The sequence below is a fragment of the Sitophilus oryzae genome, unplaced genomic scaffold, assembly GCF_002938485.1.
Source record: "Sitophilus oryzae breed Bouriz unplaced genomic scaffold, Soryzae_2.0 scaffold_815_pilon_pilon, whole genome shotgun sequence".
NCBI classification, from domain to species: domain Eukaryota; kingdom Metazoa; phylum Arthropoda; class Insecta; order Coleoptera; family Curculionidae; genus Sitophilus; species Sitophilus oryzae.
The window spans coordinates 1,235,514-1,252,804 of record NW_022147434.1 but is presented as its reverse complement, the minus strand read 5'-3'; the positions used below and the strand labels follow the sequence as shown (position 1 = coordinate 1,252,804).

Here is a 17,291-nt window from a genome sequence, read left to right as displayed (position 1 = left end):
GTATTGATGAGTTTTGTTTGACCATTTCATCTGCAATTTTGTCAAACCTACGTGCCCTAGTACCCAAGTTAAAGTAACATTTCTACGGTCACCTAATGTTGTCAGAGCACGCACACTGCACTTACTGTTGCTCGATATACTATAATTATTTACAAGGCATAATGCCCATGCGTTTGAAAAAATGAAACTCCTAATGAAAGAATATACCTACTATTCTTGCTCCCCATATAAGGTGAAGTATCTCATTGGAACCTCGTATTGAGACACCCGGTATAGCATGATTTATAGCTCATCTTATAATATTAATTAAACACTTACTAATCAATGTTCTTTAATTAAGAGTTTAATAACTTCGAAATTAATAATATGTTTTATATAATAAATTTAGCATTCAAGCCATCTTTTCAAAGTTGGCTTGTTAAAAACTTTCTTATCCGTGGTTACAAAAGGGTATTATTACGCTACTCTTTGAACAGATTCCAGCTTCTACGGAACAAAGTAGTTTTGAGTAAGAAAGTTCAGATATGCTTGAAATGTACGAGAAGTCAAAGCACGAAATAAGGCGTAAACGAAATACACAAGAGATTGTTCCCTAATAACGTTCCAGCCCTTTTGAGATAGAATACAAAATCAATAGGGATGGAAAAGTAATATGCCGTTAAAATGATTCAAACAGCATTACGTTTTACAAGGAAAATCGTGGGTTAGTATCAAAGATTTTAGAGTTATATTTTTAGATATTATTACGTTATAAAGTGAGGTAAATCAACTTTTGCAGTGTGAATGAGATGTTATGTTGGTGTGCGTTGTTATGTTGCGGACGAATGACGTACAATGTTTCATTTTATACCTCTGTTTTTAACTAATTGAAACTTTTATATTTTTTTGGATAGTATTCCCAAGTAACAAAATTCCGACTTTCGACTAGTTTTGACTACGCGCAACGTTGAAATTGCTACTTTTCCCTACCCTATGCATACCCAAACCTCAAATTACGTAGCCAAAACGTCGCTACGATGTTGCACTTAAACAGTTGTATATTTTGACCCTTAATAACGTTGGTAAACGTTGTAGAACTCAACGTTGTTAGAAGTTGGGTTTTATACCGTTGTCATTACGTAGCCAGAAGGCATATTTATTGTACTACAGAATAACAAACGTAGTACAACGTTGTGCAACGTACTTTTAAATTACGAGTGTAAGTACATACTAACTACAACGTAATACAACGTTTCATTAAACGACTCAAAGCAACTTCAAATTTATGACCAATTACTACGTTGGATTACGGCGACGAGCGCGACGATATCGATTTTTGTTGTGGAAGCGGAACTGTCTACACCTAACCTCAAAAAATTCTGTACTGTACTGTCACAGTGTAATTGGTTAGGTATTTTTTTGTGGTACTTACTGTGTAAAGCGAAAAGATGTATAGGAAAAAGGTATATAAATACTCTACAACTTTTTATAGAAAAAGGAAAAAGTATTTAAAAGAAAGTCAGCGAACAAGTCAGTGTCCGAAAAATGAAGTGGAAATAACGAGTTTAGGTTCGTCATCCACATCCTCGCAATCATGTATCGAAGGAATGTCCACTTCAATTTTGAACAGTAATAGTGCTACTATATAATGGATACTATAGAAATAAATAACAGTACACCTGAATCCCATATAACAGAGGAATACTATGAGAATAATGATCCTCCAGAAGAGCAGTCAACTGAAGTTCATCCTGACGTCCTTGCGACAAAAGTAAAAACATTTTTAAGTCAGTGTAGTGTACAAAATAATATATCTCATTCAGCTGTAAACCAGCTTTTAAAAGGATTATCATCTTATGGTATAAAAGAGCTGTCGATTGATGCACGAACAATTCTTCAAACACCAACAACTGTTTGTATAAAATTTATATATGGCTTTTTTAACAATAAATAAATAGAAATACTGATCTAATGTCAGCGATCTTATTAACGAGTATGTGACCACCACCACCAAAGCTTTCTGTTAGAGTAACCCAGCTTTCTTCTTTATTTTATTGTTCCTAGGTAAAAAAAGCACTGTAAGAAGGAATTTTCTTATTTACCTCCTAGATGTCGGTAGGGTTCAGAGGTTCTATTTCGTCAAAGCAGGTGTCAATTTTTGAACCAAAGGTTGAGATAGGTGACCCAAAGGTCGGTTACCGCACTTTATGCACTATATTGGTATTTTAAAGGTTGCCTTAAGGTACTCGTACACTTGTACACTTTTTGTATTGCGCAATCTGAAAAATGTCGCCATTCCTAAATTTAAAAGAGAGACTATTGTTGCAACTTTAAAAATTGCGCAACAACCAAAACTCTACTATATTTTTTCATCTTGCTTACACTTCAGAAATTGCAATGTGTGAACAGTCAAAAGAAATAATATTGCGCAACATATAAATGCACCGACATGTTGGTTAAATGATGTGTCGCAATATTACTACTTGTGCAACTTTAATGTGTTGTTTGTTGTTTGAGGTTAGAAGTTTTTCATTGAGTCGAAGTAGATTTTAATAATAATATTAAGAATTATATCAAGTTACAATAAAGGCAAGTGGAAGTCGGAGGACGCTTTATATTTAATTTAAAAATTAAAGTTTAATAGAAGATAATCAGTGCTTATGGAATGTGACATTAGCTGACTTTAAAGACATATTAATAAGAGAGATGGTAGTATGTAACATTGCTTCTGAATTAAAAATTTCCTCTGAGGAAGTTAAAAAGAAAATACAAAGTTTACGAACACAGCACACGAACGAACGTTCTAAAATGAAAAAGTTTTCAGAACGTTCTAAAATGAAAAAAAAACGATTCTGAATTCATTTTCGAACCCAAATTGTCCTTTTTTTACGATAACTGCGTCTTCTATTTTGTCGTCTTCGCAGCGATATAAGACTTAAGACGGCAGCAGCTTTTATTTGTTCATCAGAATACATTATCAAAATATAATGCACCACTGTGACATTAAAAAAAAGCAATATAAAATGTCACGTAGACACCAAAAAATTATTCAAAGTGTAGAGCAACTTTTTAATAGAGTTTCGCCATAAAAAGTGGCAATTATGTGTGAGTAGCCCTGCAACTCTAAAAAATGTCTTGACATATTTAAGTTGCGCAATTCATTTATTTTTGCAATTTTTGGCTCAATTTTGCCACCCGTGTGAACATATCCAGCAATTTTATAATGGCGCCAGAAGAACTTGCGCCACAAAAGTGTACAAGTGTGCGAGTACCTTGCAACTCCGCCATTTTAATACGATTTACCTTTTCGTGCGTTGTGGACAAATCGAATAAAATATTAGAAACCACAAAATACCGCGAATTTCGTTAAAAAAAACTGTATCTGTTAGGGTTGTAAGTCAATTTTCCTGATAAATTTCGTATATTTGTCTCAAAGTTAAAAAAAAAGTTAGGTTAACCAAGTAAACTATAATTTTAAAATTAAAACTAGGAAATAAAAAAGGGGTTTTGCCATATTTCGAAGTATCATGGTCACTTTCAACAGTAAACTAATCTTCGTTGATGAATTCCGATTGCCGACAACTCAAAACTATGCACATTTGTCCAAGTTAAATTTACATAGTTATTTCTTAATGGAGCATAATATATTCCATTTCTAATTCATACATCAGTCATCACCAAGTTAATCGAAATCAATGTTTTGGTTTCCCCATGGTTGAATATAGTAATGTTTGATGACTAATATTTTTAACTCTAACCTCAAAATATCGCGAATGGGCATGAAAAACACCTTTTAGTACACGACCTACTACGTCGCCTCAAACAATGTCGCCAACGTTGGCGACGTTGTAGCGACCCTAAAAACATCCACCATTTTGGTGCAAATATGGGACGCTTAGACGTCGCTTCGACGTTGTCCGGCAACGTCGGGTTGCTCCTGGCGACGTTGTGATGACGTTGAACAACGTAATTTTGCTACTTGGGTTGTATTTATTGGTGGAAACATTGTCAGTATTGACGTAAAATTTGAGTTTGGTGCAGAATTCTCTTCCACACAACATAACTGTTCTAATTGTATATACGTTAAAAAGGAGTTACTTGGTATTAAAGAAATTTACTTATTTTAAAACAGCTGATAAAATGGATAAGTACGGAAAATTTGATTTTGAAAGAAATCATGGAAAGTATTACGATGAAAAATAGGTTTGATATGACCTTTTCCAGAACGCTGGGTTACCTTATGTATTGACAGCTTTGTATTGTAAGAAAATGATCTCTGGTCTAGTCCCTAACTTAATTTAACTTAGACTTTAATTAAACTTTTTAATTTAATTTTTTTGTACAAAATGAGATCCATTAAAAAAAATAGTAAAATAGTAAGCTTTATCTGACAAATATTTTTATTTCTAGATGTTGAAATCTTGTCGAAAGCTAAGTATGACAGTTCGATCGCCCAATTTACCCGGTGCAGCATGCGGCGGAGCTCCTTGGCAGATGAGGCAGACATGTTCCTGGATGGACCGACATGGGAGATCGGTGTCGCCACCTCTGGAGTACTCCAGATCGCGGTACGGTCAAAGTAGGGGGTCGAGTAAAGACAGAAGTGTCAGAAGGGTAAGTGTAAATGGTAAATATTTTAATAAAACTTACATATTTATACACACTGAATATCTATTAAAATAACTAAGAACTACAAAAATCAATGACTAAAGAATACAAGGACACGTAACGTCATATATGGGCTGATGCAGAATTTGTGTTGTTAGATATCATTTTTTGTATCGGAGGTGTCACCAGCCACAATTTTAGCGATTTTTAATAGTTTGTTGTGTGTAGTGAACTCGATAGAGTACCATCTCAATTACTAAGTAAATTTAAACAATGCCCTTAAAAATAAAGTTTTTTAATTAGAATAGAATATCATATCGTGCAATATCATTTCGTACAATCCTATCACCGGTCCTCCTATAACCATCGCCGGAAAGTCTGTTACCGGTAGCGGCTAGACAGCTAACTTTATTTTTTACTTTCCATTATAAGCTTAAAGCTACCTAAAACTCGAAATTTGAAGTTCACACATCTAGAAATTCTGGATATACCTTAGAATTTTAATGACGGCGAGTGAGTCACTGGCGAAGCTAAAGAAGTTTGACTAGAAAAAATGCAAAGTCCATGAATTATGGTTGGTATATTGATACACAAATAAAATGAGAAGAGACCGCTTCGATTAATTCTAGTTTTCTACCTTTTTCTTGACTGGAAAATCAGTTACCGGTAGCAGCTAGACAGCTAATTTTTAATTCATAAGGTTATTTCGAGATTTTTCATTTTTTCCTTCCATTATAAGCTTAAAGCTACCTAAAATTCGAAATTTGAAGTTCACACATCTAGAAATTCTAGAAATACCTTAGAATTTTGATGACGGCGAAGTCACTGGCGAAGTTAAAGAAGTGGCTATAGAAAAAATTCATAGTCCATGAATTATGGTTGGTATATTGATATACAAATAAAATCAGAAGAGACCGCTTCGATTAATTCTAGTTTTATACCTTTTTCTCGACTGGAAAGTCAGTTATCGGTAGCGGCTAGACAGCTAACTTTTAATCCATAAGGATATTTCGAGATTTTTTATTTTTCCTTTCATTATAAGCTTAAAGCTACCTAAAATTCGAAATTTGAAGTTTGTTACACATCTACCCAAGTAGCATCTATCTGACTTCGAACTAAAGCGACCTGAAGCGACGTCAGACTTTGTGCAAATTTATGTCGGGTGCTGGTGATACGACCTGTGACGTCGCTTTCCTATTAAAAGCGACGTCGTTGGATCCGAGTCGGTAAATCCAACGATCTGTCGACGTGCAAAATAACAACGTACCATTTTTATTAATTTCCCAACGTCGTTCCCACGTTGGCTTGCACGACGTACATATACTTGAACTAGCCCGACGTCTACCCGTTGTCCGAATAGGATACGTCTCACTGATAATCCCTAAAGTAACGTCCAATTATATTTTGTTGTATTTTATGTTCATATTTATAACCTAATTTACGTATCGCTATTTACGTCCGTAAATACAACCCATAAGTAGCATTTGCGACCTAATGAACATCAGGAACATAACCTAATAAAAAGTTTTGTAAACAAACTTAATTTTTTTATTATGTCTAAAAAAACTATTATATTTATTTTATAGTATATAAAATATTAGTATTTAGACATTCATCTACATTTTACAGAAAGAGGTCGAGGCTTTTGCAAAATAATAATAGTAGTAGTGATGTCTTGTCTCCACCCGTAAATGCTTTTTATCCGGAAGAGATGCTGCTGCATCTTAATTTCATTTTTTAGCTTAGGAAACCAGCAGACCCCATCCCCCTCCGACATGTGAGGTTAGGCTTAAAAAAAGTAGCTGCCCATTTTTTTTTAAGGAGAAAACAAAAACTAAAATATAGTTGCACAAATCCACAAATCACTGATACGCAAAGTGAGGTTACGTGGCGTACGTTGGAATTATATACGTCATAATACGATTGCCGGTCGTCCGGTTTGATGACTTCGGTCGTGTGAGACGACTAATGTTGGAGACCCGGTCGGAATTGGTATATTGGTAGTTCATATTAAGTCGGACACAGAAATCCGCCATTCTTAACACGTATCCGATTGTCAGCAATTTTAAAATCGTTTTTTGTTTTTAAAATTTATATTAACATTTCGATTTCTAGTAGAATAATATTGATAAGGTTCAGTTTGGGGGAAACGACAGTACAGTTTTATGATTAAACCAGCTAGAAAATAAAAAAAATATTTTGCGAGTTACTTTTTTATAGATATTTTTATTTCATAAATCTACCTAATTTTGAAGGCGCTTGTTGTTTTCCGGAGTATTTTAATCAGATATATCAAGAAAGTGACTTCCATTGACAAAACTGATGTCTGGATTAATGATTCAGAATTATTATAATATAAAATTAGATAGGCACTTATAGTTATATTCGAGGAGTAATTATGAATCCATTTGTAATTAGGTAGTTTGGTTAGGTTTTTATGTATTCTTGGTAGCGAATATGAAACCAAACGTAACGTAAGTGCTTAGCGACGAATTTTAAGTAACTAAAATCCAACGTAATATGACGTTGGTAATTGGTAGAATTACATTCCCTATTAGGTCAGACTTACCGACCAGAATCTGTATTCCCCATTTAGGTGCAAATAAGGGTCGTCAGGCGGTCGAACCGACGTTGGTGCCCGACGTCGGGTTTATTGAACCGGACGTATAATAGACGTTAGATAACGTCCAAATGCTACTTGGGTAGAAGTACCTTAGAATTTTGATGATCCGTCAGTGAGTCAATGTCGAAATTAAAGAAATTTGACAAGCGATAATTCATACAGTATCAGGTATAATTATTAGATATTTTGGTAACCTAGCCAGCTATAGTATGTCTTCATGTGTAGTGAAAATTAATATTCTTGCTGTATCCACATCGAAGTTACAGGGTGGTCAAAAATGCCGCTAATACCTTTGAGAAAATGATGGTTGGGCTGTACCAGACATGGCGGGGGCACTATCGTGCCCTCATATCCTTCAAATGCTTTAATTTAGTAGCTGTTAGTAAGAAGTTTCACTTCAAATACGCGCACATAGTGCATGCACAATTTTTTTTATTACCATAAACGTTATTTAGACCTTAAACGTCAATAAAAGGAATACAATCTATTTTTAATTTTAACCATTGCTGTCGGTTTCTGTATTTTTTTAATGACCTGATAAAGAGTAGATTATTAAAACAATTACATTTTAGATTATTTTGAGATTAATAAAACACGACAGTGATCTAAGACAAATTACTAATTTTCCGGAAGTAATTTTTAAGTACGATTGGATTTCAGACCGGCCAGCGTTAAATTCGATCAAGCAATTAAATTCCCAACTGCTTCAATAATTCACGATTGCTCCGTTCTCCATTTTATTTTTCCTTTTTTGGTTTGATATTTACGACCGCGGATATGGTGTGCAATGCAGTGTTTTAATATTGTTTAAGTCTTTTTAGATTTATTAATATTAGGAGGAATTAGTCTTAAGATTGTCGAATAATTAAAAAAGTTTTCTAAAATACGTATTAGTTTAAATAGTTAAAACAGCTGGTAAGGTCTGTCCAGTCAGAAGATACACGAGAGTGGCAGTAGTTGTCACTTGTTTAGTGTTCAGATAAATTGTATTTATTGTCATTGTTTGGTGTCGACTGTCGAAATTTTCTCTGGCTAGTGGGACATTCTTTATACACAAGGCAAAGATTGAACGAGTCGTTCAACTGAACGAGTATTAAAAATGAATCGTGAGATTCGGTTCATTGCTTGCAGTACGGTTCGTTCATAGTTCGTCCAGTGGAGGTGTTTTATCCTTTATTATTATATTTATCCTTGTCTTATCCCTACACCTCCACTGGAAAGGTCGGGCATTTATGAAATTTCTTGTAAAGATTGTAATCAGAAATATGTTCGGCAAACTAGAAGGTCAATATTAACTAGATTTAAAGAACATTTAGCTCAGATAAGATATGGTAGACCGGATAAATCTTGCGTTGCCGAACATATTGTTGATAAAGAACATTGTATAGATCTTAATAATTTAAAATTAATAAAACAAGTCTCAAATTACAGGCAATTAGATGCATATGAAAGCATCAGAATTAATAAATGTAAAGATAGTATGAACAGAGACAACGGTCCAATTCCTTCAAGTTCTTTGTTCCTACTACTCTAGTGGCGGAAATCTAACTGTTACACTCATTTGGCTCTGACTCGGTTGGCTAGTTTTTGCCACGCCCACTCGGTGCCCACTGGGCGAGTATATAAACGCTCAACTTGTAGATTGTACTTTAGTTTATAATCATCTGCTGATGATGCTAACATGGTTAGCGAAACGCGCGTCCAGTGTAAAAGTAAAAGTGTTTTGGTGTATTGTGGTGATTTAGTGTTTTTATTTTGCTGTGTAACACCAAAGGTTCCAACCCTCAACTGTAATATTTACCGACTATAAACTATTAAATGTCGGACTAAAAGACGAAATCGCGTTTTTATACAACTCCAAATAAATATTATTGGCCTCTGCTCAATATGATAAAGAAACGGCGTCAGCGATGGTTATAAAATCAAGATCGCTGTCATTTTATATGTAAAAGTATATGGGGAATGTCATCGATGTTCATTTCCAAGCCAACTGGACGCCATTTTTTTTCGATCATGCTGTATTGCTATATATACTATTTATTATGATTACTAAATCGTAATTAAAATATGGCTCTAAAAATATTAACTTGGTATTAAGTCTTTAATAAATAGTATATATATGAAATGGATTGATAATTTAATATATTGGTAAAATAATCAATCCAATTACGCCAGTGTCGTAAAGTGTTGAAAAACAAATGAAAGAACTGTATATTTATTTTTCTGGTCCCTTAAGTAATTGTCCTACCAAATTATTGCCGGTAGTGCCAGTTACGATTCTTGTTTTTATGAAACGTAAATTATGCATGTGGTTCGTTCAAATGAACGAATCGTAGGAGTCGATTCAATATGAGAAATTGAATCGTGTGATTTGATTCACTAGAACGAATCGTAATGCCCGTCACTACTTTATACTGTTGCTATATTACTTTGAATAAGAAGACTAAGGAAGGAGCATATCAAAAATCTTAGGTACATCGCGATGGGCCTCAAATATGGCCGACTTAAATTCCGGTTTCTCAGTGTCGTTCTAATTTTATTTAAAAAATGTAAAACTATGATGTAGGGTAGACGTGGGGTAGACTCAATAATTTGTTGTTTTATTTTACGTTGTGAATAAATGTTGGTAGTTATTAAAATTGTTATAAAAATATATAATTCTAATAAAATAGATAAGTTATAATAAGTATTTATTAACACAAACATCCGATACGCTACTGAAGCAGGTAAGTCAAATTAACGTATCTAAATTCTTTGACATCTAATCATTGACAAGTAATAAATAAAAGCTAAAATGCAAGAAAAAATATATAATTTAGTTAATTTAAGTGAATTTCATAAATGATCGGTTTACTACACGTATGTATATTATATAGTCACTTACTAGCGAAAAGTTGTTCCATTATTTCACTCAATTTTTGCCGAGATCTACCGCACGCTACACAACCAACTATTTTAGAGTCTTTTTCGATAAATCGCGATAGTGTCACTGTTAATTTAAGTTCTGCCACAATTTCCATCTAGATTTACTACCTTTATACAACTATCAGTAGTAGAATAAATAATATAGAACATAAAATAAGCTGCGTAAAGACTGACAAATCCACAAAATTTCAAATCAAATTCAAATGTGTCAAATGAATCGTCAAACAGAACTGTCAAGGATCCCCACCCTAGAGTGCTTTTATGGCGCTTTTTCCGCCCAACATGCATGAATACATGGATAGCATTATGCTCCTTCCTTAGTCTTCTTATTCAAAGCTATATTACAATAAAAAAAATACAGTTTCTAAATCAGAATATTTACTGGATAAAATATTGCGTTCTATATTCATAAACTTTTTATATAAAAGTATATAATAATACCGTAAATAATACCGTAAATAATACCGTTAAAATTTCCATCTTAAATATAATATATATATATATATATATATATATATATATATATATATATATATATATATATATATATATATATATATATATATATATATATATATATATATATATATATATATATATATATATATATATATATATATATATATACTTCTCCATAATTTCTTTCGAAATCAAATTTTCCGTACTTATCCATTTTATCAGCTGTTTTAAAATAAGTAAATTTCTTTAATACCAAGTAACTCTTTTTCAACTTTTTTATATATCATGATTACAAGAGCGTAAAATTATGAAAAACGAACTCTATTATAGTTGTAATACTTTCCTTTCGAAAGAGAATCTTTTGCTCGGTCTCCGTTTATAATTTAAAAATACTCATTTTCCGGACAATTTTCCTCGGTCAATTTTGGTCGTAACCCGTAAAATGGCGCATCATAGCATTTTAATACTGATTTATTACAATACAGTCATATCGCGAACCAAATTAGTTTTTTAAAGTCAAACAAAAAAGTCTATTTAATTTAATCCTCTTTTTGTTATTTTTTATCTGGAGACGTGTAAAAATTGGAGAGAATATATTTACTTTTTTATAATCAACTAAAATAAATTATTTTTGATAATTGCGGTAGGTTAAGTTAGTTTGGTTAGGTTGGAAAAATAATAAACTGATACATAACTTATAACTAAATATGTTATTAGTTATGTATAAATCCCTTTTTATCCGAAATATAGTGCACCTCTATAACTTTTTTAGTTTTACACATAAAAACGAGATTTAGTATGTTAGTATATGACATAAATTAGGATTGATTGACTTATTCAATTGTTTTTGGTCACTTCCTGTTTCATCGGAAATTACTACAACTTTTGATTTTTAAATGGCATTCTCGGTATTTTTTTACTTTATTCGATAGAAATTGACGCTCTGAATAGAATGACATATCATATATCAACTTTTGACATTTTCTCATATGGATTATTTAAAATTGTAACATGCGGTTCATAACGATAATTTGACTCGAAATACGAAGTGTGCGGTACCAAATTATTCGTAAAAAATACTTTTTCCAAATATGTTAATGAGCCACCCTCGTTCCATTTGGAAAAATTAAGATATGATTAAACATACAGTGTGGGCACCTTTTAACCGGCCAGGAGAAGACACGAATAACATTAGATGGTCAAATCTATTTTTCCAAGGCTCCTTGAATAAAAATTAGTTTTTTTAACACAGCCACGGCACTTTATATTGAAATTTCAAATACGATTTTTTTTAAATCGAAACTGACATATGATATGTCATTCTATTTAGAGTGTCATTTTCTATCGAATAAAGTAAAATACCGAGGGTGTCATTTAATAATTAAAAATGTCTAAAATGTCAAAAATAATTAAAAATTAATGTCATTTAAAGATAAAGATTTGTAGTCATTTCCGGCGAAACAGTAAGTGACCAAAATCAATCCTAATTTGTGTCATATACTACCATATCATATCTCGTTTTTTTATCTGAAAAAAATAAAGAAGTTAGAGAGGCGAGCCACTTTTGAGACGCACCCGGTATATGAATTTTTGGTAATCTTACATTTTGAATATTATTTTTTTTTTATTTTTTTTGATATTTATAGTAAAAATCAATAGAAATATAGATATCTTAAAATCAAAGAAATATATACAGAATATATATTCGAATAGGGTGAACACAGATACAAACAAAAATATTTAATAAATAGAAGCTTTCAACGACAGAAACCTAATTGTTTTATTAACGGCGGTAGTTTAAAATTAAAATTAAATATATGCGTCTCATAGACTAATAAATTGTGAAATAATGCCTAACAAAAAGTAATTAACACTTTTTTTTAAATAAATTGAGTAAGTGAATATTACTACCGTAGAACATTACGGGGTGGTTACCTGAGGGGTGCTTACTGCGTATAAAATAAAACGGTTGCAAATAAAAAAAGCCAGCAGTGTCATCAATGACGCGACTTGCGATTGGAGCTGATTCTTGAGCCTCGCTATGAAATAATATTTCGAATTATTTTGCACGGTATTGTCTAACCATCGAAATATTGATGACGTTCCTGGATTTTTTCTTAGTTGCTACCAAGTGTGAGTATTACTGCGGAAAATGTATATAATGCGGACCATCCTATGTTACTCAAAACTTAATACATGAAAACGTATTTTGATGTTATTTTAGAAAAATCATGGCTGCCATTAAATATTGTTTACTAACAATTATAGACAATAAAAGCAGATGCATTTACATGCAATTACTGATTGAAGCATACAAAAATAAGTGAATCTGACAATCGTAATTATATTTATCAACAATTTTAACTTAATCATTATATCAAATTTTATTTATTAATAATTATGCAAATAATAGACATTATTTCTATGTAATATTATATTTTTCTAATAGTTTGGTTATAAAAACGTTTCGACCACAAACTGGTCTTCATCAGTTTCTCTACAATTGGTAGAAGAAAAATCAGGAAATAACACATTAAACTATTTATTACATTGACTTACCACATGTCATATTCATAAATTGTAAATCCACACACATAGTTATACAATAACACAAACTAACTTACAAAATAACATAAACTATAAATACAACATACGAGTATGTCCCTCAATACAAGTTAAAATCGCAGTGAGGTCTATCTTCTTGGTGCCAACCAGTGATTAATTTTTAACATCTTTTAGCGTTTTTTTATATAGGATATGTTAATATACCGGGTGCGTCTTCAAAATGGCTTACCCCTATAACTTCTTTATTTTTTCAGATAAAAAAACGAGATTTGGTACGTTAGTATATGACATAAATTAGGTATATGACATAAATTAGGCACTTCCTGTTTTACCGGAAATGATTACAACTTTTGATTTTTAAATGGCACCCTCGGTATTTTTTTACTTTATTCGATAGAAAATAACACTCTGAATAGAATGACATATCATATGCCAACTTTGACATTTTTGCATATGGTTTATTTGAAATTATAACTTGCGGTTTGTAATGAAAATTTGACTCGAAATACTAAGCGTGTGGTATCAAATTATTCGTAAAAAATGCTTTTTCCAAATATGCTGATGAGCCACCTTCGTTCCATTTGTTCCATAAAAAAAATTGAGATATGATTAAAAATACTATTTGAGCATTTTCTAACCGGCCAGGACAAGACACTAAAAACATTAGACGATCAAATCTATTTTCCCAAGGCTCCTTGACTAAGAATTAGTGTTTTTAACACAACCATGGCACTTTAGATTCAATTTTAAAACACAATTTTTTATTAAGCAAGAATGTCAAAAATTGACATATGATATGCTATTCTATTCAGAATGTCATTTTCTATCGAATAAAGTAAAAAAATTCCGAGCATGCCATTTAAAAATCAAAAGTTTACGTTGAAACAGGAAGTGACCAAAATATAGTGAATACGTTAATCGGTCCTAATTTATGTCATATACTAACGAACCAAATCTCGTTTTTTTTTATTTGAAAAAATAAAAAAGTTATAGGGGTGAGTCACTTTTGAGACGCACCCGGTATTAATCTATTTATATTTTTTTGTTTTGTTTTTATTTTTAATTAATAATATTGTAATATAACCTGCTTAAGTGTCTAATTTTATCATTTATTGAATTTTTATTATTTTTTATATAAATATTTTCCAAGAATTCACTTTTTTTTGTTGGTTTTTCTCGGTTTTTAAAATGTTAGTATCTTGGAATCTAAAATTATGTCCGTTTTATTTGTCATGTTTATGTAGGGCGGTTTTTTATTTTTTTATCATATTTGTATCTATTTAAACGATTGTGATGTTTGACCTATATAAAAAGAAGAAACTATGATACTTTAAACAATTTTATTTTTTTTTTGTAAAATTTTATCCTTTTAAAAGTTTCTTAACCCGTACAGTAAAATTATTGTATGTCATAAAATTTTATTGTTAAACGACTATACCACGCACGAAAGCGATTTTCGCTAGTTAGTAAATTGAACTGCACAATGCAATTTTTGTTTACTTATTTTAAATTCTTTTACGGAGAATTAAAAGCCGTAAATAAATTTCGCTGTATTTATCGGTTGGTAGTAAATTAGTAATTGCAAGGAATTTATAAAAAAATGTTGTTTATTTTTTGTTTCTATGACAATACTATTGGGATTGTAGTACATATATGGCATGGTACAAAGAAAACAAGGTATGATCGATAGCGGCTCCAATTTCGTTAAGTTTGCTGCATACCACCTGTGACGTCATACGCCATACAAAAAATATCCATATTGTTCAATTGCCACTAATAAAAAAAGACCTAAAATAGGGAAGAATTAAGACATAATCCCCAAAAGTTATGTCAAATCATCGAGCTTGACATTTAAAAAATTATTTTCACATTTATTGTGTCAACTCTTTGACAATTTGAAATTGGCGCGCGGAGCTTGCCGACCAATGGTGCCGTTTATCACCTATGACGTAGTGACCAACCTACGCAATATCATACCTTGTATTCTTTGAATGATGAGTATATGGTAATCGCAAAACAATTTCCCATGCACTTGATTAACTTTGAGTGACAAGCGATGGCGACAGCGCTACCGGATTGTGATGGATTTATGAAATTAATCTTAATTTAAGAGTGACAAACAATATATTTATTATATCATCTTTTAAAGATTTTTACGTTTTATTTTTAATTTAATAACTAATAGTTTAGTAATTAATTGATTTATTTGTTTTATAGCTTATTTTACTTATTACATATTGACAAAAACTAGTCCTTTATGAAGATTATTCTAAGCGTTATTATGGTAATAACAAGTAAGAGGGTGCTATTAATGCACGAACTAATAATCACAGAATTTAATAAAAACTAACGTAGAAATAACTTTAAAAATGGTGTAATGTGCTTATCAATCAAACTTACTTCTCTGACTGCAGTCAAGGGTAATAAAGGACTTTTATTGTCACGTTCTAGTTCAAAATAGTTTATCAGGGAAGCTACAAGCTCTTTGCTTCGTCTGTTTAAATGCTTCGGCATATTTTCAACACACAATATTAAGAAATGCAATACAAAAACTCGAAAATTTAGTTCTTAAAAAATCTGTGTGTGCTTATGTACAATTTTTTAAAAAAGACTATGAAAATAGGCAAAAAAAAACGAGAATTATTAATTTATTAATTATTATAAAATAATGACTGACATTAGGATAATTATCAAATAATAAACGACAACCTTGCTGAAAACGGCGCAACATAGCGATAATAAAATTCGGTTTAAATTAATTTTTCAACTTTAATCTAAATAAAATATCTGTTACAATCATTTGCTCTATAAAGTGAAATGAAGAGCTGCTCGGTATCTTTAATCATACAACAAATTTAAACATTTTTGCTAAAATTTCATTTAGTTAGGTTTATAGACTTTAGTGTCAATGTCGATATGATTGATTTGGTAATATAAATACCTGGAATTTACAATCCCAAAGTAATAATAATCGGCTAAAATGTTAGGCCCACACTACTTTCTTAGTATACCCAGGGTTCTAATATATCATCATGTATTTTGTTACTCTCTAAAGCGTCTAAACCTTATCGTGGCAAAACATTTTTATTATTAATGCTTTTAAATTTACGTAATACATTTGAATAACTTGGTTTGTTCTTTTTTCAACAGGTAGATCTATGCATTGAACCTGGGCAGAGTTTAGGGCTGATGATACGAGGCGGTGTTGAATACAATTTGGGCATATTCATAACTGGAGTTGATAAAGATTCAGTAGCGGATAGAGCTGGGCTTATGGTGAGTATTAAGCACAACACTTATTATTGAAATGTAGTTCCTGAATTTGAGTTTGATAATGTTGGTTCAATTCCTCTCCTCTGCATTTTGTTCATCGTTTATTCGCTCAGCACCAGCCACATTTTTTAATTATGAAGTTAATATCACGAAGTTTAATAGTGCAAAGGCCTGTAATACTTTTAAACAAATTCACAATGCCAAAGCATAAAACATCGGTTTTTAGTCGCTCCATTACATGCAATGCTGTAAAGTTATACAATGCATTACACCTAAGAAATTTAAAAATCTCTCGCTGATATCCATCAGATACAATATAAAACGATATTTTCTAGCCTCCGACACATAATAAATCTACTAAGGGCTGGCAAAGATTAGTCTTGGGTCGAGATTTCCGTATGTAAGAAGAGTATAATGCGTTTATAATGTACTGAATAAAGAGAGAACAGTAAACACGTTGCCAAACGCATGAAATAAACCGAGAAAATGTGCGCATTGCTAAGAGACGTGGAAGGAGATATAGCAGATTTGTCGCAGTCGACCGGTCAACCGGGTCAACCCAATAAGTACCTCTGTCAGTACTTAGGGTTCTAGGGAAAGGTGTACATCATGCGTTCAACTTCACAATTTAATTACGCCTCGTGATACTTTATTATTTGTTTATTTATTAACGAGTCGTTGTAATTGTCCCTATAGCTTGAAAATTTTTAAGTGCAAGTTAGAAACACTTGCATTTGCAGTAAAAATAAATGGAATTGAGTTGGTGTTCGACAGTGGTCGCGCTATTAGAACTCTAAATTCAAAAGTCGATATCTCGAAATCTATTAGAAATAATTGATTGTAGTTTTTTTCAAAAACT

The 17,291-nt window shown here is 31.8% G+C and overlaps 1 protein-coding gene across 1 annotated transcript in view; it reads left to right on the top strand.

Moving 5' to 3' along the window:
• Positions 1–17,291, top strand: part of LOC115889573 (whirlin) — a 331,512-nt gene that overhangs the window by 71,661 nt on the left and 242,560 nt on the right. The window contains exons 4-5 of the mRNA XM_030909626.1: positions 4,390–4,593; positions 16,310–16,435. Of these exons, the coding sequence (XP_030765486.1) occupies positions 4,390–4,593; positions 16,310–16,435 (330 nt within the window). The remainder of the gene's footprint in view (positions 1–4,389; positions 4,594–16,309; positions 16,436–17,291) is intronic.